The following is a 21,986-nucleotide window of genomic DNA, read 5'->3' as shown; positions in this document are numbered from 1 at the left end:
ACTCACAACTGGCCCTGACTATCTGCCTGTCCGTCTATGTTTACTGTGTTTATTATTTATGCACCAACACATGCCAACACATTGTTTGACAGATATTCAACACATTTAAATCAGCAACATTTAATCCCAGACAAAGACCGAACAAATCCTCTGCTGGACTGAAATCTGACACCAGAAGACATGTCGCATCTGAGTGGCTTCTGCACTGCAGGGAAAGCCTGTGCATTAATAAACTGTGTATTCAGAACTATGGTTGAAATTAAAGTCAATGAGCTCAGAGTAGACAGATTACACTTCAGTTTGAGGAGACAGGAGTGATTATAGGTCCTAATGGTTTTGACTGTGTTATTAACAGTGCTATTATATAGAAAGGGCTGACTCAGCTCCGCTCCACACAGGATCACATTGTGTTCGTTTACAGCTGCTGAAGATGTGTCAAACAGAAGGAAACTGGAGGGAGGGGAGACTGTTACACAGGGGTGTCAAAGAAAGGAAGTGTGTGTGTGTGTATTTAAGGTGGGGGTTTGGGGTGGTGGGTGTTTTGGTCACATGATAAGGAAATTAGTGAGATGATAGACAAAGAAAAACACAGGATACAGTGTGTGACCTGATGCATTTCAGATTTAAGATAACACAAATGTTTAAATGCTTAATGACACAAATTAAAGAGGATGTAGGAGAAGGTGAGAGGTGAGAGACACAGCAGCATCCTGCCAGGGAGCATGTCAGCACTTGTTGTGGAGGAGGAGAGACGAGAGGAAGTGGATCGGTCAACGCGCCTTCAAAATAAACGCATTTTTACCGGATTCATCCCAAAAACAAGCTAAAACTGAGAAACGTAAACTTGTGCATGGTGAACGGATTATACATAAGTGTACACGTGACATAATATGAAATAAAACGGGGGGAAATGCGTGGTTCCCGCGCATATTGCTGCTCCTGCATACACCTATAGATCTTTTCTGACAATGTAATCTAAACCAAGTGGATTTAGAAATGTCTTGAATGATGTTTAACAGCTTAATTCACACTTTAAAACGATTTTACACGCAAACAAACCAAAGTATAGTGTGATTTTTGTACATGAGCGTGTTAAATTAGCGGTGTGCTTTATTGTGAAAGGTCGAATGTTTGCTATGCTGCTTCCGGTGTTGACGTCATGCTTGACAGATAGGGTGTAAAAGCAGAGAAGCAGCGCTCGGAGCAGAAAGCCCGGACAGACCGCAGCACAGACAGCACGGTCCTCACTGTCCTCACTGTCCCACCGACCGAGTGTCCTTATCTCTTGTTTTGATGGGTTAATCTGAGACAGAATCCTCCACTGAGACAATCCAAACTGGGACAACTTGAAGTGAAATGACTGGTTTTCCCTCCGAGTGGACTCCATCGCCCGTGTCACCGGTGGCATCTCGTTGTTTTTGACTCTCTCTCTGTCCGTGTCTCTGATGTCCACCTGTTACCGCGGGGTTCCGACCTGCACACAGACTCACCACGGATCGTCACACACACCAAGTGAGTGGATGAATGCGGCTTCACGGCTGCACGGCTCGGGGTTGACAGCACCGCGGTTGCATCATCTGTCCAGCTGTAGTTAAAAAAAAAAGAAGCTCTGAACTTTAAGCGATATCTTCACTGTTTCTGTGACATTATTCACATTTTATAACCGACCCTCCAAGTTCTGAACGAACCTTGGATTTTCGCACGGTGACTCCATGTTTTCGTGTTTTTTTTCCGTGTTTTCTGTGAGACATGCCCCGACATGTTAGCAGCCTGTTCGCCTAATATAAAACACAATTTAATGCACGGAAACAGCAGCAAACACATTAAAAGCACCAAAGAAGAAGACGAGGACCGGTTAACTGTTTAAATTGCTTTTTATTCGCAGATGTTGAGATGTTTCCTCAGGAAAAAAACCGGACTTTTGTCGAATTGGGTGTTAAAAACCCCGCCGTTAGAACGTCGCCATTTTTGTTGTTTCTTTATATTTTAATAAAGTGTCGTTTTAAATGCGCACGCGCCTCTGCTCTTCGTGTGTGTGTGTGTGTGTGTGAACGCGTCGCGTGCGCGCTCCCCCTTGCGCTCGAGCGGCAGGGATTTGTTTACAAACACACAGTCTGGTGCTCACGTGCTCCGGTGCCGCCGCTGCCCCCTAGCGGCCGACAGGTGGATGTAGGTTTGTGGGTCAAACCGAAGCAGCTCAGAAATCAACGTTTTCACACTTTTTACAGCGCACCTGTCCGGTCTGCGGCCATTTTGTTCTTCTTTGTTGTTTTTATTATTGTTTTATAACAAACGTTCATTGCGTTTATAGTTTTAGTAATATTTAATTTAATAATATAATAATTTACATTGAGAAATACATGCTTATCTTTCTTGTGCGTGATTTTTTTTTTTTTAAGGCTACTACTGAGATGGCCCGTGCAGAGACCATCGAGAGTGTTGGAGAAACTGGAGGTGGTGGAGGTGGAGGAGGTGGAGGAAATCCTCCTCTTCCTCACCATAACTCCTGCGGCATGGAGCTGCCTCGCCCCCTCCACACCTGGCCGGGCCTGCTTGCCACAACCACTATCACCACTAGCACTGGGGCCGTTGGCATACACCACCACAGTCACCACCATCTGCACCCTTTGCAGGCCCTCTACCTGTCGTACCCGCTGTCTTACCCCCACCCAGAGGGCCGGGACGAGTCCCACTCTCACCAGCAGTTTCCTGTGTCATCGCCATCACCGACGCCTCCGCCTTCGCCTCTCTGCAACCGAAGGGGTGAGAGGATCAGGGGCACAGGTGCACCCAGTGACTTCTCAGGAGAGCAGTCAGGTAAGGTCACGACATTTACAACCAAAGAAAACTGTGGGGTGGAGGGTGAAACCAGCTCACATTCAAGCAGTAGTGAAAAACCATGTGGGTTAGAGCTCCCTCTGTTTTGACAGGCCGGGATAGGGCGCGATGTAGCACTAAGATCCGTATCAGCTCACTTATCATCGTGCCTGTCAGCAAAAGCAGAGCCAGAATTGATTTACAGCCTCTGCTGAAGGAACAAGCTGCACATTTGTTGGATAAAACACTGAAAGACATCAGCCACTCACAACAGTTTGCTTTCCACACCCTTAAGTAAACAGGAGAGTTATCAGTTGGCAGGAGAGTATCGGTTATGTCTGTGTCTGTATTTCCATGACAGGAGTTTGTTTGGGTTGTGTTGATGAGGGTCAGGAGATAGGAAGAGGACAGCGTTAGAGGAAATGTGTCCCAGCACAGGCCAGCTACAGACTGTGAACTGCTCAGACTGGTTTTCGTGCACTTGATGTCTTATCCTGTCATTGTTTTCAGCCGTGCAATCAAATAATAGTTCTCTCTTCAGGAAACGGTAAAATCAATTTTGTTGGCTAAAACATTGATTGTGTGTCTGTCAGTTTCCTGAAGGGAAAGAAAGGGAAATTCAGATGTGGTGGTTCAGCAGGTTTGAATTTGGCACTGAGCCACCATGTTATGTGAGATTTGTACCAATGTAAACAGACACCCCTCCTCCTCCTCCTCCTCTCAGCTGTAGGTCAGCTGTGCATGCAGGCATGTTCAGACTTGTCCTCTGTGCTGTGGCTGCACTTCCTCCTCCTCCTCCTCCACCTCCTCCTCCTCTGAGCTCCATCAAGCTGCATAAAGTCTGTCTTCCTCAATCTGTCAGCGGCAGGAAATTTGAAGATTTTTATTTTTTTTTCATGGAGCTCAATTGCGTTTAATCAGGTACTTCAGTCAGTTTGTCTTAAAGTGTGTTAATCAGGCTAATCCGTGAGTTCATGAAAGTGTTGTCTATTAGTTTTTGTAAGTAAGCTAATTATACACCTCTGCAACATAAGAGACGAGTCAATCAGTCAATGAAATCTAAGGGACAGCCAATCAGATGCTGTACACATTGATGTAAACAGTCAGTGTTTATTTAAATGAGTCCTGTCGATTTGTGTGTAAAATGAGTCAGGTAATCCTTTAGTTAGTTGTAAGGAGAGTTTTCCAGTTAACCTTTGCACCTCCCCTCTTCAGGTTCAGCCCGTCTTGATTTTTAACACTCCCTCCCCCCTCCTGTCTCCCCCCATCCTGTCTCCCCCATAGTCAACTGCTCAGTGTGTCTCTCTGTCACCTTCTCAGCCTTGTCAGCCAATCAAACAGCCAGGTTCACCTCCTGCCCTGCTCCCCCCCCCTTTCCTCTCATTCACCCTATCACAGCTCGGCCCCCCACTCCGTCCTCCAATCGGATGCAGACATTTCCAGGAGCGCTGCTTTAGAGTTACCTTGGCAACAAGCCAGGGTTTTCCTGTTTGTTTTTTTGCCGCTCTCTCTTTTCTCTCTTTTCTCTCTCTCTCCCTCTGTCTCTCTCTCTCTCTCTCTGCCTGTCTAGTCACCTGCATCTTTAAAGGATCAGTTGTAATCCTCCTAGCGAAGCAGATGCTGTGGTTGCCAGGGGTGCCCGTTTCTGTGGCAACTAGACTGGTGAGCGCTCTGTCCTGTGCTGGAGACAAGCAGGGACAGAAAAGCCGTGATTGGACAAAGTTGTGTCGTAGAAAAGTTAGCGGAGGGGTTATTGGGTATTCAGAAGGTCACGCAATGAAATAAATGTAACTTTGTAACGTACTGTTGCATGTAAAAAGAAATCATGGACTGCAAGAGAAGAAGAAGAAGAAGAAGAAGACCACACGCTGATTAAAAATAGGAAATAAGTCATATATAGGAATAAAATTTGAGATTCAGAACTACTTTAAAATTAAATAATTGAAACATCACCAGCAGGTTTAGATCACAATGTCCAGACAGAGGGTTCAGGTATCTGTGTTTACTGCAGCCAGTAAAGACAAACACACAAACACACACATGACAGATAAGCGTACCTCTCCATACCAGACTTATTAAGCAGATTAAGAGATTACTCTCCCAAGTTCCATGAAGAGAAAAATAAGTCACCGTCACCCCAACAGGCGCCCTAAGAAATGTGTGTTTGTGTGGGAACTGCGTGTTGTTTTGTGTTGTCGGAGTTTCTAAACATGTGCACACTGAATATTTTACTTGTACGAACAGATATCTGCACACTGCCTGTACAGGTGGGGTGTCGGGGTTTCTGTGTGTGTGTTTTTGGGTGTGTGCTAGTGTTTACTTTAAAAAAAAGTATCTGTTGCTTGGCAGCCTGGTCTGTACAGCCTGCTTGTGTAAAACTATGTGTGCACATATCCCCCTGACTTTCACTGTGTACACTGGTGTGTTAGGAGTATTTTAATGTACACTGCTTGTCTCGAATCAAAGTCTAACCAGAGGCTCTGCAGTAATCTTCTGTCTCCTCATTCATGGATATTATTCTCAAAACACAGACAGATGGTAAAAATAAAAAGAGGAGAAGAATTTTAGTGTTGTATTGTCTGACTTTGTATTTTTTTTCTTGTGGTGCAGATTTGGGCATGGAGGCCTCTAGCAGACAGGGACCTCTGCCTGACCTGCTGCCCCAAAATGAGCAACCATCCAGGGCTTCGCCACACCACCGTGCCCCTAGAGGAGGAGAGGCAGTGCAGGAGATGGAGGTCAGAAGAGTGGCCAACCAGCTGAGAGTGATCGGAGATGAATTCAACATCATCGTCCTCCGCAGAGCGGTAAGAAGAGTCTCAGACAGTATTCATATGTTTCACCTCATTGACCTCTCTGTTTTCTCTAATGCGTAAAGCACACACACACACACACACACACACACTCGGGCTGAGTTAAACCACTCAGTGAGGTTGTTGTGCTGCAGACTTTTCTGTATGAATTGTTGTCTTGTCCTTGAACAGTTACATTGAATCTTCAGTCAGGACAGGGTGTTGTTGCAGGGGTGACATGTGTAGTGAAGACAGATCAATGTTTGTGTGTGTGTGAGTGAATCGATGACATCTCTGAGACAGCTGCTCATCTCACTTTGTTTTGTTTTATACAAATAAAATCTCCTGTGCAGAGATATCAAAGATTTGCCACCTGAGATTTTTTTTCCTTTTCCCGTTCCACTTTCCTTCTTCCCCATTTCTTTGTTTCCTTCTTGTTATCATGATCAATAATAAAATTATTGTTTCATATAGATACAGCTCTGCAGTGCAGCTGAAACATGCAGATTAAATGACAGCATTTTCCTCCCTGTCGTCTGTTTCTTTTGATTGTTATTTCTTTATCTCACCCTCTCCTGCCCCTCCCTCCCTCCCTCTACGCTCCAGATCGCGTGAGGAGTTGGCAGCAACTCTTCCCCCTCCTCCCCCACTACACACACACACACACACACACACACACACACACACACACACACACCCCCTCTGCTCTCCCTCTCTCCCGCCTTATGCACATAAACAAAGATGACGTCAGCCACCCTCGGCTCTCACTCAGACATCGCACACTTTATGAGGATGTAGCGGACAAGTGTAGCAGGTTTCAGGGCTCTGCCTCCCTCACTGAACTGTCGCCTCCCCGCTCTGTCTCCAGGGTAAACTGAAGAAACTGTGTGTGTTGTTTACAACCAGAGTGGGGCCGGGCTGTGTCTCTAAATGAGCAGTTTGAAACAAAGGGAATGAGGGATGGAGACTGTGAAGGAGGTAGCGTATACAACCACAAGCATGTGAGGTTCAGGCAGCAGCTCAGAATCGCATCCTCGCGACACAGACACACACTTGTTTATCCTCATGTCCGAGCCGGGGCCGAGTGTTTCTCATTATTCCAACACATGCAGACTTTCTGCTACAATCACAAAACGGACATGTGACTCTTGTGAGATGATAAATCAGGTTCAGAAAGGATCAGCTGACCATAGTCATGTAAGGGAGTGCAGGCTCCGACACATGACAACAAGGACGAAATAAATATTTAGCACATTTTTTAGCATCACCTCTCATCACTCAAATTTCTGAGTTATTAGCATGCAACACCAGGTTTACTGAGAGAAATGATGGAACATGGACCCATGCTTTCTGCCTATTTATTTCACTTACGTCTTTCTCTTGCAGCAGATCATCTCATGCACACAATAATTAGGCAGCAAGATCAAAAACTCATCAGTTTATGTGCTTCAGAAGTGTTCATGGCTGTAAAGCAGTCAGCCCAGCATAGAGCAGTTTGTCGGTGAGCCTGGTGGCGCTTAGACAGTTGGATAAAGTTATTTTGTGGTTTGGTCCTTGGTAATGCTCACAATGACAACAGGGGAGGATAACAATGGCGGCCGTGCATGTGTGCACCCTGCTGCTCCAATCAGATGTCTTTATGTGTTTGCTAACAACTCTGCGTCTTTTTTTTTCACAGCACATCGCCCCCCACTGGCAAAACTGGAGAGATGTCTGCCGAGGACTCCTGAACTTTATCGCCCAGACGCTCAGCCCGCTCTACAGGCTCACGTAGGCGGCTGCCGTCTCACCTGCAGCTTGTTTTTTGGTACTGTCGATCAGTAAACCTGTGGTTGCTAACGAGGCCCTAAAAGGGAAACATTTGCTTGAACAGAGGAGATGGGCAGCTGGTGTCAGATCCACCTGTGTGGGCTGGATCAGGCTGCTCTCTGTGGAAACTGGACCCTGCCTGTCTGTCCGTCAGTCAGTCTGCTGGCACGGACTGCAGCTGATGGACCGATGGTCACTCGCCTACCTGTACATTCTGTAAAATGTTTTTTTGTTTTGTTTTTGTCATGTCTCGGGGGTTCTGCTGTTTATATAGCAGCTGTGAGTAAGGGTGTGTGTGTGTGAGAGTGTGTGTGTGTGCACAGGAGACCTGGGTCAAACGGGTAATGTGTGAAGAAATGAAGCCTAGTCACCTAAACATCGTTTTTTGTCCCCTTCATTTTGTAAACAAATTCTACTTCCTGTTCATGCCCCTGGTCTGACGTGTGCATGTTGTCATGTCTTTTTTTTTGTTGCAACCTGTGTCTCCATTCTCTTAAACTGTGAAACTGGATGCTGTGGTTGCATCGCAGGGAAAAAACTAAAAGTCGGGTTTTATTCCACAACGGAGCGAGCCCATCTCTCCCAATCCCAAACTGCTTCACTTCATCATACAATGTGCCTTTCTGCTTGGCGCTCTGTTGAGGTTTAATCTCCAACACCAGGACAATCAGCTACACACACTCAATGAAACACTCTAAGTGCTTTGTTTGCAGTCACTAAATTCAAGTGTCATTTGTATTACATTCAAATGTTCGAGCTGAGGGTTATTTCAGGACAGACATAGCTTAATCCCCACCACACACACACACACACCGTTCACACTGCCAGTGTTGGGAGCTGGCAGCCGCCTGTGTCGACAGTGTTTATAGTTATTGACTGTAAATGTTCTTTTGGAAGATGAATTTAACTTATCCAGAAGTTTTGTAAAAGTACTTATATAAGTGAGAGATTTTGTATTTCTGAGCAACAGTCTGAATCTAAATCCAGTGGATTTGAAAAGGTATTCCATGAGCAAGAAAAATATATGATCTGGATATTTTGATTGTTGAAAAGTATTGGATGACGTCTGTACAATGACCCCGTCGGTTGTGCGATTATTTTCATTGTAGTTAAAAAGAGAATTGCTCGTACGGGAGAGCCTAATTTATTTTGAAGAGTAGCCTATTTGTAGCCGTTTTCTTTTTGTTTTGAAAGTTTTATGTAAATGTATTTATATATTTTTTCTTCCATTCCTGATCAAAACTATGATTTAAGTTGTATTTGAGTTGTTAAAACAGAGATGGGAACTAAAGCTGTCACTGTACACACACACACACTTTAACATTTAGAAAGCTCTTTGTCACTGCCCACATTAATGAAAAGTAACTGACAACGGTACAATCTTTTAAAGCTGTGTGTTTGGCTACAAAGCACGAAGAGCAGCAGGGTGGAAGGGATGCGAAATTCTCCCTTTTAAAGCACAAAGAAAAAGAAATCAGGCCCAAATCAAGGCAACACTCAGAGCGTCGACTGAGGCGAACACACCGGCGTGTGTTTTTATTGTAAATTAAGTTCAGAAAGCAGCACATGCTCAGATGCAGATGTATGTACTGTAATGTACTTTGGATTAAAGTGCCCACTTAATGGAGTATTTCAACGTTTACTTCCTGGTTCCGGCCTAGGCTACACTGGTTTCATGTTTCTGAAAGCCTTGATGTAAAAAGTCGCAGCCGCTCACATGAGGCTGAAGCAGAGATCAAACTCATTTTAGCAGCTTGTGCATTTATATCTGCAGAGCAGTTTGCTAGCAGCGCTTTCAGCCATGGTTGTCATCACGTATGACTCCGCCTGCAGGCGATCGGACCGCTCACACGTTGGGTAGTTTTTGTTTCCTTGTGAGAGTGCACTTCCTGGTTCAGCGCTCGCCTCCTTCCTACCAGCGATGCTCAGCGTTGGTCACATGCAGTGTGTATTTGCTGTTTTTTCAACTTTTCTATTGTGAAATTTCTACATGGATTTTGTACTTTTGTTTTCTTTTTTTATACAATAAAGATAAGAATAAATAGATTTCATGTGTTTGGGGTTTTATTTGCAGTACTAGTTATAGTTATAACACCATTTCAGTGTTTTTGAGTTCTAAAGGAGTTTGTACACTGAAATTAGAAGCAAAAAACGACAGGAAATGTTCTAAAAATGGAGGAAAATGTATATATAACAGCTGTTTAGCTGTTCAAGAATCTTTATTGTCATACCAGCTCGTCGCAGTGTGTGGGCCTTCCTGACCAGCCAGTGGCGCTCCAGGTAAGGTCCACATGTCATGTCATGTTATGTTCTCTTGGTTCTTTGTGTCTTGAGTACCTAGATCTTGATTTTAAAAAAAAAAGCCACAAGGCAAAAATCTGGAGGGCAAAACTTGGTCAGAATGGATGCAGAAGCACAGCAGACATGTTTCTGTCCCTTCACCACAGTGTGTAAACACACAGCTACGAGCTGCTGGGTCAACAGGATGTTTTTTTGGAATTTAGTCTTGCCAGATGTTTACAGATGTTGGAGGCACAGCAGCAGCAGCAGCAGCCCCACCGCACCTCACATCTGGGAGGAGCACGGATTAACAGATGGGAGGTGGAGACGCTGCTCACACACACACACACACACACACACACACACACAGCACAAAGTGTTTACAATCTGTCAACATGTGCAAAATACGAACAAGTGTGTCTGTTGTGATGTGCTTGAACTGTTTGAAGTTAAAATATGAAGAGCTAAACTCTTAGCATGCTATATCAATTTATGTTGTGGCTACTGATTTATTTATTTTTTTAAAGCTCAGGTGTCAACACTCTCCTCATCCAGCCTCTCAAAAGTCTGGACTTATTTCAGGACGTGATGTTACTGCTGCAGAGCTGACAGCACACCTACTGAAGACCACATTGTCTGTAGAGTTTATGAGTAGAGCACACACACACACACACACACACACACACACACACACACACTGTTACTGAGTCAACAGGCAGCACTATGACTAGAGATCCTTTCTTAAACTGCTCGGCTGAAGGAGCCAATCATTCAGCCCTCAGAGGAAAATCAGGGATCTGATTGGTCGCAACAACAGCTACTTGGTTTTTGCCGCAACAGAGAGAGAGTGACCACACAGCAGGGGCGCTGGGCTGGGGTTTAACTGTGTGTGTGTGTGTGTGTGTGTGTGTGAGAGAGAGAGAGAGACAAAAAGAGAGAGAGAGAGAACATGAAAGAAAAGGACAGAATGAAAAAGTCTGTGAAGTGGAAGGAGAGAGAGAAGCAGCAGCGTCAGCATGTAGAGTGTGCAGAGTGGAGTCCGTGTGTGTGTGTGTTAGCAGATAAGAGTTTGGGTTTAATTAAAGGGGCAGAATGAGCTTAAAGGGACGTTCCATAATTAATCTGCTCGTCTAATCCCTGAAGGAAAAGAGCAGTGGCACCCCAAGCTGCCTAATCGCCCCTTTGGTTTCATCTGCAGGCTGCACTTGTTTTTGGTGTAATCTGTTTCTCCTCGTTTGTGTTTTTCCACACAGTCCTGCACTCACACTGTTCCTTTCAGTCAGTGTGTTGAACAGAAACAGACTAAATTAATTAAAGTCCATCAATTCTGCACCAGAAGCATGAGAATAAAAACACCATCAATCATCACACCACACTGACGGGACAATTTCTTCTCTCATTTTAAGCAGTCTGTGGTCGCTCATAGTTCCTCTATACAAAAAGAAACAAAAATGTTTTCCAGACTAAACTGTCAACTTCCTACTGAAAGGTCAAATGTGGTCGTGTCCTGCTTTAAGAACTGATTTAATGCTTTTAAATCACTGCTGCTTCTTCACATCCAGAGGAGCCAGCTTCAGACGCCCCTCAGACGCCTTCCTGGGGAGGCACCATGAATGATCTTAACCTCATGATGCCAAAGCTCCTGTGCTTGTTATACTACCTGCTTTTATTAGATGACTCCACGCATGCAGCAGCAGAGAGCCGTCGCTGAGATTAAACAGCTTCTAAATGTTGTTGTCACCCCTCTCTTCCTCTGCTTCCTTTTTAAAGACGCACATTCAGGTTTCGTGGTCTGGTGGTTTCAGCAGTGCTGACGTCAGACAGGTGAGCATGCCCCCCCCCCCCCTTCCTTGGTGGCGCTCGGCTGTTGCTGCCCTATTTAGGATAAAGAAGAGAGTAAAAGCTTCGCCTTGAATGGCCGCCCCCGCCCTCACACCACATGACCATGTTTGGTTTGATGAGTCAGGCTGAGCTTTGTTACCAAATACAGTCATACACTCACAGACATCATATGAACACCTACTGTCTGTGCTGCGTTCTGCTGTTCATGCTGCATAATGTACAGTGGAGCTCACCACACAGCTGAGTTCTGATTTGAGGCCTCAAACAAACACATCCCAGAGACCACGATCTTTTTACTAAACAATGTTTTATTAGCAAATGTAAAAAAAAACACACACACACACACTGTACTGTTGGATACGTCTGGGAAGAACGACAGGAAACACAGATGAAGTCAGTGGTTAAATACTGACATAAATAATCAGACGGAACAGCTGGACAGCAGTTGCTGGGGTTTGTGGTGTGTTTGTGTGTGAAACCGCTCTGTCTGCTGGTTCAGTTCGGTCCAAAGAAGTCGACCACGCCGTTGCCTTTACGACCATCGAAGAAGAAGAAGTTGCGGTGAGGGGCGTCTCTTTGGGAGAGAGCCTGAAGACAAAAGGAGGAGGACAGTGAAGCTGCATGAAGCGTCACACTGAAGGTCTCAGACATATAACCCACCTCTTTATCAGGTCAGGACTCTTAAGTCTTCACTGGGTAACGCTGTAACTGTGGCCAGGTTTTAATGTATGAACCAGAATAACAAGTTCTACTGCCGGCTCCTCGTGTTATTGGAGCTTTGTCAGTTGTCAGTTCAGAGTGAGGACGTCTCCCTCTGCCAGACATCAGTCAGCCAGTTGCAGCAAGTTTCATCATCATCACCGTCGAGACGGCAGGTTGGCCTTGTGCCAATATAATGCAGCCTGATTCTTAGCACACACACACACACACACCCTGACCTGAACTCCTCCGTTTACCTCAGCCCGAGGTCAACATGTGAACATCTTTGCTGCTCAGTGTTGTGAAATGGTTTAATGCCATGCACTGACAGAACATCTTGTACAAACTGACATCTATTGTTGGTTTATAAAAAGCCACCGTCACCATGTTGGTATCTGAGTCCACCTAAACTCCTGATTAACCAGTGCGAGCACGGCTGGAGATGAGGTAGGCAGGCGGTCCTGTCACTTGTAGCCTGTTTAAATCTGCATTGAGCCTTTCTGTAAGGCCAGCCTGTCTCTTTGTGAACCTCTGGCGTACTGTACAGGGTATGGACAGACGTCACTGAATGTAAATAGACAGATGTAAATAAATGTAGATCTTTTTTTATCCACTTCCTCATTTTGTCATGTTGCTACCCCCTGAGCCAGGGTCGTAACACAGCCTGTAGAACCAGACCTCAGACTTCTTGTTGACTCTGATCAGTCAGTCACACAGACAGCTCTGCACCTCTTTAGATGAACGCTGCCACTCAAGCTTTTTGACACCCTGTGACCACAGTGACCTCTGCATCCTGTGACATCACAAATCAATTCTCAGACTGAGGCGCTGCCTCCTGAGCATCGTGTTGAGTCACACTGTTGTCACACTGTGAAGCTCTTCCACGCCGAGCTGCTGCATTCTGGATCTGACCCAACGACCTGCTGAGTGACCACATGTCAGCTGACCGACACGCTCACAAACCAAACCGGCCCCGCTCATCAGCTCCAGCACATCTTCACATGGACCACATGATTAACACAAACCCCTTCAGACTCTGTAGTGTTCATGTCATACGAGACGCCTTTCAAATGTTCATGCTCTTACCTTGACAACTTCCTGTCCCAGGACACCCCCGACAACTGCACAGACTGGAGACATCTCAGAGAAGCAGTAGCTGAAGAAACAGAAAAGAAACATGAAGTCAGTGAGAAGAACATAGAGTCTGTCACATCTAGTGCTGCTGATGAGTGTCACCTGATGAAGTCGTCACTGAGCAGGTCGCTGCTCAGACCCAGGGCCTCCAGGACATCATCACGGATCTGTTTCAGGAGCTGGCTGTCCTCTGGAAAGGATTGTGGGTCGGGGTCGCGACCTTTGTCTGTGCGAAACTTCAACAGAACTAAAGAGAGAAGAGAAAACAGTCGGAAAGAAATGACAGTTAGGCGGCCGGAAAGAAGATTCAAACCTTTTTACTGGAGCAATATTTTCCATATAATCTATTGCACTATTGGCATTTCTAATTTCATCACGCTTTCAAGTGACATCCACAGTGAATTATCATCTCATGGAAAGACAACATCTTGCCTGCTGCTCCCTTTGAACTGGGATAAGATCAGTGTGTGGTTGCACCATCAACCATTTCATCCGATTAGGCCCACGTTTCCCCACATCAAATTAAGAGCAAGCACGCACAGACATGCACAGACACACACACCGCAGCATCCACCTGCTGCTCCTCAGCCAGGAAATATTAAAACCTCTTTCCTGTGTCGGCTTCAGGGCCGATTGAGAAATCAAATATCAGAAGTGTGCACTTTATTTGGTCATGAGAAATATTTCAAACAGTAACCGACTCCTCCATCTGCACCACACAGACGCACACATCAACACCTCGCCCCCATATTTCCTCTTCGTCCATTAACTTTAAACCACTTGAGGAAGTCAAGTCCTCCCACGGCCATTTCCACCAGCGTGGCATGACACACACACACACAGTGTGTAATACAGGCGATGAATCATTTTCTCACCTCAGCTTTGCCCTTTTATCACTGAAACTTGGTAAAAGTTAAAGAGTGGTACAAATGGCATCACACCCAGACAGGAAATCAAACAGAATTTCATAACACGATATAATAATGTGAGAATGGATGGAACAATGATAGTATCTCTAAACACACACACGGAGTAGTGATACACAGATAAGGAGGGTGGGGATGGAGGGGGTGAGTAGAGAAGACAAAACCGACACATGAAGACAACGGAGGACATTATGTCCACGTGCATTCAGTGAGACACTGTTGATTTGTATGTGATTAACATGATGCTAAACAAAGAGATGACTGCATGCACACACACACACACACACACACACACACACACCCTGCGGTTCAGATCACTCGACTGTTCCTAGTGAGACAGGAAGCAGTTATAACAGAGGAAGAGCTACTTCCTCATTGATCGCCCAAAACAACAACCGCTGGCTCCATTTATAGAAACAGTGAAGGAATAATAACACTGCCTCCTGTCTCACGTTCACAAAATAAAAAAACACACACAAACACTAGGTGGTGTTTCCACTGAAGGCAGGGCGAGGCTGCAGTGGTGGGTGGGTGGGTGGGTGGGTTTCAGAGTGGGCTGTTATTAGGCTGGCAGCCATGATGGCTAGCACGAGGCTAAAATTAACGAAACGAGATGTTCTGACTGCAAATGGCGATCAACACCCACCGTCACACGGCTGCATCAGGCAGGCATATGCGAGCGTGTTTACATGCACATGAGTACATGAGTAACCTGGACAGGATCCGGTTCTGGTTCTGTGTTCTGGTTACGTTTTGTGCATGTGAACGACACAAAGCTGCACAAGCTCGCTGCAGTTTTCTCACAAAAATCGTGATTTCTTTAGAAGCAGGGCTGCACACAGAGTTTTACAAACCTGATGTGATCATACATAAGCAGGTTTCTCATGTGGGACCCTCCTAACAAATCTGAGAAAACCTCTTTCCCTCTTTTCTCTTCTATGTATTATTTAAATACAGTTAAAAACAAATCATTTAAACACAAATATCTGAACTGTTCTGTATGATAGTTACTTCCAGCTTTGTTTTAAGCTTTTAGGACTTCGTCCTTGTCTGATTCTTGTCACCATCAGAGAATTGTTTTCAATAATTTTTGTTTGTGAAAGAAATCTTATTTTTATATACTGTTTATTTCTACCGTTAGAGGTATATTTTTGGTATAGTTGAGTGACTGTATATTGCTGCTGCAATAGAAAAATTTCCTAGCTTGGGATAAATAAAGTATTTCTATTCTATTCTATTCTATGCTGCCTTAGTACAGGGTCACTGTACTGTAAATTACTTAACCTTTGCAAATGTGCAATTTCATGTACAGTAAATGTACGTTCATATAGACAGTTAATTGTTCATAGTGCTCAGTGTGTAATAACACCAGTCCAACCAAAACCTTTGTAATTGTAATTACTCATTTTTCTCTTGTTTTCACATCGTGTATATGTTCTATTGTGTGCTGCTGCTTTTCCATCCCTGCTGGTGTGACATTGCGTTTTTAATTATTAATATAAACGAGTCAATATTTGTAAAAAGTGTGTTTTTTCGGGTCATTTCCTGTTCCGATGTGCTTATTGTCATGCAGTGTAGGTGTCGTGCTGTTCTCTGTTCTACGCTCAGTGCACATGACTGGCCATGGACAGCCTGTGATGGAAACTACGGTGCAGGCTGTGTGTGTGTGTGGATGGTGCAGAGCCAGGTGATAGGAGGGAGGGACAATAACAGCTACTACGAGAAGGTCATCAGACACATAAATAACCTGAAAAACAGGAAGGCAGCATTCACTTCAAGAGACTTTTTTTCCATCACTGATTACGTTTGAAAAAGTCTTAACATCTTCTTAAGTTGTTTGTATTACACTCCATCTCTGCTGACGTTTAACCCTTTCATTTCGACATAATGATGACGTTTAACAAAATTATTAGAATGATTTTCCACACGTGCATCAACATCACAACGTCTGCCCAGACAAAGTGGAACAGTGATTTTTGCATGTTCATGGTATGTGTTTCAGTCATGCTGCAGAATCCTACGCATTTTCAGTTTCAATCTTCTATACAGATTTAAAGCTTTCATGAGTCTGTGTGATATATTAATAATTCTGAGACCTGCCTCCTCTCTGCAACTCATTTACATGAACTTTGCCAAACTGTGAAGTGTCAGTAAAGACAAGATTCACGCCACATCACGACCATCTTACCTCTGAAATGTTTGCAAAATAAAAAAAATGACTTTATGTACCATGGAGCATGAAGTAGTCCACAGGGGTTCTCTTCAGACCGGCTTTGGCCTTCTCACTTGTCCAGTCGACCTCCAGAGCCTCCTTCAGAGTGCAGAAACTGGCGGTCTAAATAATGAAATAAAAAGGCACACTGTTCAAGAGAAACTGCAGCAATGTCTGACAATATGTTAACTCAGGCTATCTAGGGTGTATTTTGATTTGTAAACATAGAGAGATAAATTAGATTAGATCAAGAAACCCTGATTAAGTGGGGGTGTCGGTAACAAGAGACAGAAGAGAGAGAAAGATGGCTTCCTCATATGTTTCAGTGTTTTCAGCACTAATATAGTTGTTGAATTTGACAGTCCTGGCTGTGAAAGCGGCTCCTCGTTCACTAACCTTTTTCACCATGATGGTCTCATTGGGGTCGACTTTGGCCTTCTTTGCCTCAGGACCGTCACTGGAGTCACCAGCTGCTTTTGTAACTTTCGGTTTCTCCCTACAAACAGAAATAGCAGTCGACATTTTAGAATCCTGACAGACAAAGACGTTCGTTTAGAGCTGAGACACGAGACTGTCTATCCGCTGTCACACAGGTAAACTCAGGTCAAACGTGCTCCGCTGCTCCCAACTCACTCCACGTAGTTGTGCTCCGGTCCGAGGTTGCAGAACATGTAACCATAGTAACCATAGACATCTCCACAGAACACCTTGATGTTGTGCTGAGAGCAGAGCTGATCAATCCGCACCATCACGTCTCTGGAGCAGCCTGTCAGGCAAACCTGAGGCAGGAAAAGCAAAAATGTATAGCTTCAATTGTTAGCATTAACCCCTGAGCAACCAGCCTGTATCCATCCTTCTACAAACCCACTCTGAGTTTAGTTTAAGTCAACTTAAAAGAATTCTGCCGATTCTTCATATTTGACACTTATCTGACATTATATTTTGAGTAGTTATATTGTTTTCTTACTGCTACTGCTGTAACATAACAATTTCCCCCTGCAGGATCAATAAAGTACATCTTTATTGATCTATCTGTCTATTTTCTCAGCATAAACACACACACACATGGTATTTTACTTCTGAACGTTGCCTGCACTTCTGCCAAACTGACCAAGACACACCTACGGCTACAGCCATAGTTCACCTCCCTGAGCAAGGGACCAAACAACAAAGTGACAACAGTGCATTGTGGCACAACAAGGGCGGGCCAGCGTCTGACGGTAAACAACTGGCCGGTGGGCTGGGTCTACCTTATCCAACCACCTCAGTTCAGAACACCCATAACACCCTGAGCTTACTGATAAAACTGATGCTGCTTTTCAGGTCTCACGTGGTTCAATGAATGCATGTGTCTTCAGATAACAAATCATTAGGGTTTGTCATTGGTGTTACCATATCTACAGTATGACAGGCTGTTAGAAAGAGCAAGCAATTCAATCTGACAAAATAACTCCATGTTTCAGAGACGATGATGGACAGAAAACAGGGAGGGTGAATGAATGAATGAATGAATGAGAACTATACTATGAACATAGAGCCTGACCTCTTCTGACACAACATGTTATATATGAGATATTTTTCTCTTTTTATTACAGAAGCAGGACAAAATGATGAGAACATTTCTGGCTCATGACCAGTATCAGCAGAAACTTAGCAGCTCTCTGCAAGTACACAGATGGACAGAGTGCATGTTCCTGTGTTCTTCCACCAGTAATTAGGTCTTTTACAATGAAAACTGTAACCACACTCAAACTGTTCCACTTTCATCACTCTCCATCTTCCTGCTGGGCCACACACACACACATATATCAGTGGAAGAAGATGAAAGCACCCGGCAGCAGAGGAAGACCCCCTCCTGTTTTCCACTTTTTTATCTCCGGTTTTATTTAAGGGTCCCACCCTCTTGTCCTGCCTCAATCTGTCCTAACATCCACCTCATCCTATCCTCTTCGTCCTACCGCCATCGCCCACATTCGACTCACTCCCACACTGCTACACCTCCCTCCCTCTGACCCTCTCATAGCACCCCCAGAGGGAGAAGACTGCCAACAATCCAGACACAACAGGAGGGGGAAAATCTCTGTTATTCTTCTGATGGTGTTCAAATACATTCTTGTCGTCAGCTGTGATAAAACTGAGACCCAGTCTGCCTGCACAGCTGCGTGTGGAAAGGAATACTGAGCGATGAAAGCAACTTTCATCATTTTATTCAAAGAGTACAGCCTAAACTCATCAACAACAGCCGTGACATAAATATTGTTCATGTCATCATACCTAACATGACTGGAAGGAAAACCTTCACCTTAAACACATGGACACAGAATCCAAACCCCAGACAGACTGGTTCATCTATATTTGATTTTGGCTGCAGGTCAATGCATTAGTGTCCTGTCCCAATACTAATTCTGGTAGTCATTCTATTTAGCATCAAACATTATATTCATATTTTGATTCAGTTTCAGCAAGGTGCAATTTTTATTCATGTCTGAGCTCTGACTATTCAGCAAAGCACAAATCATGTACAGTGAGTTAAAAATCTTCACCGACAGAGCCAAAATAAGCCAAACAGACTTTATAAAACATGCTGTCTTTGTCATGTAAATAAAAGGGTATCCATATCAGCAGTATATTCAAATGTATCCATTATGTAAGCATGAAAATGAAAGCAAACCGATGTAATGACTGCAGCTGCTCACAGCAGTGCAGGGGTTCTAATGCTGAGGTGCCCTGAGCAATACAAGGAGAACTCGGTTGCACAATATGGCCTGAAAGTGACATCTAGTGGTCAACTTGATACAAGACAGGATACTCAATGTTATCTCTGATCTACCATCATAATTACAAGTAGGTTACAACGATAGGGAGAAGAGCTATATTTGATGTCAAGCAATCAGCTGAGCTAACTTAAATATACTTTCTCTTCACTAACCGCATTGAACTGCAAAAAGAAGTCATCTGGTTTTTCTTCAACCCTTTCTGGATCAGCGTGCACCTCCACCATTGGGTTAAGGTTCTGCGCTCGTTCAAGAGAGGCCTGGGCCCGATTTTTACCCTGAGCCGTCACTGGAACCAGGAACTGAGCTCGACAGGTTTCTTCTGACACCTGGTAGAAACATCAAAAAGATGAGAACAAATCAATAGTTGTCAAAATGCACTTACTTCAAAAACCTTAAAGAATGTTTCTACAAAGTTACTGTCTTTCATGATGTGTTGTGAACAGGACTGTAATGTTGCCACAGGCACCATCTAGTGTGCAGATCTCACACTGCGAGCATAAAGCTGTATCATGAAGACTTTTACCCTTTACCAGAATATCAAATTAAAATAATGGCACTATGTAATATAAATACACCTAGATAAGATAGTTCCTGTCTTAATTCTGATTAAAACTAAAACCTACCTGTTCGTGATCCAGTAAAGTGAGTCCTTTAACTCCAGCCAGGATTAAGTTCTTCGCTACTTCAGCCCCAAGACCACCTAAACCTGCCAGGAGTACCCGGGACCCCCGCAACCTGTAATGCAATGCAGAGAGCATGTGATGCTGATGACAGGCTGTTTGATTGCTGCTTACTGGATGCTTTTGGAATCTGTATTACAATATGGTAAATTTTATTAAAGCGCCACAGATAAAACACAATCAGAAACAACTTTCAGGTAGAACAAAGGGTGATCGTAAACAACCACAGACAGGTTCATAGTATCAGAGCAGGGATCACTGAGTATTTAGATGTTAAGTCAGTGTTATGCAAACTCTGTTCCGTTTAGCAACGACCTGTCTCTCAAATAAACTGAGTTCGATAAACAAAAAGACAAATCCTCATGTCCATTCTTTCTGTAGAACAACACAACACACATATCCTGACCAGTGTAGGTCATTGTTGTTATTTTCAAGAAGTATTGCAAACATTGTATTCGTAAATAATTCGTAGGCAAAGGTTTTTACTTTGCAAATGCGTGCAGATTTTAAACAGCACACTGGTCAAACCCGGTGCAGAAAGAGTGCATCCAGCCCAACCTTCCGCTTTACCGTTTAGCTTTGCTAATGCTAAGTTTCAGCTAACAGACCTCTTCTGGGCATCCAGTCCCCACAATCGTATCTGGCGGTCGTACTGTGCCGCTTCCTCCTCACTGATGACCGGGTCCTCCTTCTCGATCATATCGATCATTTCGATTCACTCTAAATACAGGAATTACGGTGTAAAAGGCCTTTTCTGCAGCTACAGATGGAATTGTTTCAAATGCTGCGACGGTCCCGCTGAATCGGCGCTGAATTATGACGTCAGCAGACAAAACAATGCATATACGTTTACCGTAGTTTTCTTTGTTTTTTGGATATCTTTCTCCAATGTATCCATTTGTTTATTGAAGTACTTTGGCTTCAACTTAATTCGGACTCTTATTCCCTGTCGGGTTAGCTTTGATTGATTGATTGATTGAAGGGGTTTTTTAATGAAGTAACAGCAAATGGCCTAAATATTATTTTTTTTTTAGCAATTTCTCGCTTTAATGTCTGCATCAGCCATTACGTCGTGAAGAATGTATATGTTGAACGTATACCTTCCCTTTGTTCCTGTTTTACCTTCATTACATGGCTTAAGGCAAGGCACGGTCTATGGGTAATTTTTCCCCAGAGCTTAGTCTGGCAAGGACACACACACCCACCTCTAAGGTCTGAAAATTGCCCATGCATCAGACTTACAGTGCAGTCCAGTTCTATAATAATAATAATAATAATAATAATCCGGTCTCTATGCTCCTAGATGAGCAGACGTACTAATTGTTTTAAAGGGGGCCATTTGAACCAACCACTTTAACTATATTAAACATTTTATTTTAAGGCATGTGTATATGTCATAAAAAAAAAACTTTGCTACCCGCTAGTGTTGTTCTCGGTCATTTTTATATTCCCGTGAGACAACAATAAATCCAACATCCGCGGCCTAACACACAGAGATGCTTTCTTAGGATTGTACTATGGTTGCGGACCACGTACACTTAGCATTGTGGATTTCATGGGGCTAACAAACGCTAGCTAACCTTGAACTAATAATGTTACCTATATGTTATCCCCCTGACTACACCTTACAGTAACTATCGGCTACACATAAGAATCCCAATTCTTATTTTATTTATCGTATTTTATTTTTGGCGACTCAGAATCGATCCAAGTTTTTTTAAGAATCGATATTTTAAATTACGTATGTCAACTCAGCATTTTCGCTCCGTACAGCGAGCTAACAATGGAGCTAGCAAGTTAGCTGGCCCAGTCCACCCATACATAAGCCCCTCTCTGAGGGTTTGGCCTTTCCTCCACATGCAAACGTGTTTCACACTAGAAAAGGGCATTTCCTGAAGAAAATGCAAGTTTGATTGCTGCAGCTGAAGCATTGCTTTGAACGCTGATGTGAAGGATTGCTCTATATTGCTGGAGAATCAGAGCAATTCAGAGCTTTGTATGCCTCTGTGTGTCAGCCT

General features: G+C 44.0%; 2 protein-coding genes across 2 annotated transcripts; one reads left to right on the top strand and one right to left on the bottom strand.

The window, feature by feature from the left end:
* Positions 1-1,185: 1,185 nt before the first annotated feature.
* Positions 1,186-9,464, top strand: bbc3 (BCL2 binding component 3). The gene is made up of 4 exons (XM_028418940.1): positions 1,186-1,512; positions 2,400-2,817; positions 5,428-5,624; positions 7,288-9,464. Exons 2-4 carry the CDS (start codon positions 2,412-2,414, stop codon positions 7,381-7,383), a joined length of 699 nt encoding a protein of 232 aa, XP_028274741.1. The 5' UTR covers positions 1,186-1,512; positions 2,400-2,411; the 3' UTR covers positions 7,384-9,464.
* Positions 9,465-11,827: 2,363 nt separating this feature from the next.
* Positions 11,828-20,769, bottom strand: sae1 (SUMO1 activating enzyme subunit 1). Its single transcript, XM_028419630.1, has 9 exons — positions 20,577-20,769; positions 19,912-20,023; positions 19,441-19,614; positions 17,145-17,290; positions 16,908-17,007; positions 16,529-16,634; positions 13,476-13,620; positions 13,326-13,395; positions 11,828-12,128 (listed from the first exon to the last, which is right to left on the bottom strand). The coding sequence occupies exons 1-9, from the start codon at positions 20,675-20,677 to the stop codon at positions 12,036-12,038; spliced, it is 1,047 nt and encodes a 348-aa protein (XP_028275431.1). The 5' UTR covers positions 20,678-20,769; the 3' UTR covers positions 11,828-12,035.
* Positions 20,770-21,986: the final 1,217 nt, after the last annotated feature.

This window comes from Parambassis ranga, chromosome 13, assembly GCF_900634625.1.
Source record: "Parambassis ranga chromosome 13, fParRan2.1, whole genome shotgun sequence".
In the NCBI taxonomy this organism is placed as follows: domain Eukaryota; kingdom Metazoa; phylum Chordata; class Actinopteri; family Ambassidae; genus Parambassis; species Parambassis ranga.
This window is presented reverse-complemented; position numbering and strand designations above follow the sequence as displayed.

Excerpts from the sequence above, each read along its gene's own strand:
- sae1 (XM_028419630.1), bottom strand. The coding sequence starts at position 20,677 with ATGATCGATATGATCGAGAAGGAGGACCCGGTCATCAGTGAGGAGGAA. Across the intron at positions 13,396-13,475 it reads CTCAGTGACGACTTCATCAG|CTACTGCTTCTCTGAGATGT; the intron begins GTGACACTCATC and ends CTGTTTCTTCAG. Across the intron at positions 12,129-13,325 it reads TGGGACAGGAAGTTGTCAAG|GCTCTCTCCCAAAGAGACGC; the intron begins GTAAGAGCATGA and ends TTTTGTCTTCAG.
- bbc3 (XM_028418940.1), top strand. The coding sequence starts at position 2,412 with ATGGCCCGTGCAGAGACCATCGAGAGTGTTGGAGAAACTGGAGGTGGT. Across the intron at positions 2,818-5,427 it reads CTTCTCAGGAGAGCAGTCAG|ATTTGGGCATGGAGGCCTCT; the intron begins GTAAGGTCACGA and ends CTTGTGGTGCAG. Across the intron at positions 5,625-7,287 it reads TCATCGTCCTCCGCAGAGCG|CACATCGCCCCCCACTGGCA; the intron begins GTAAGAAGAGTC and ends TTTTTTTCACAG.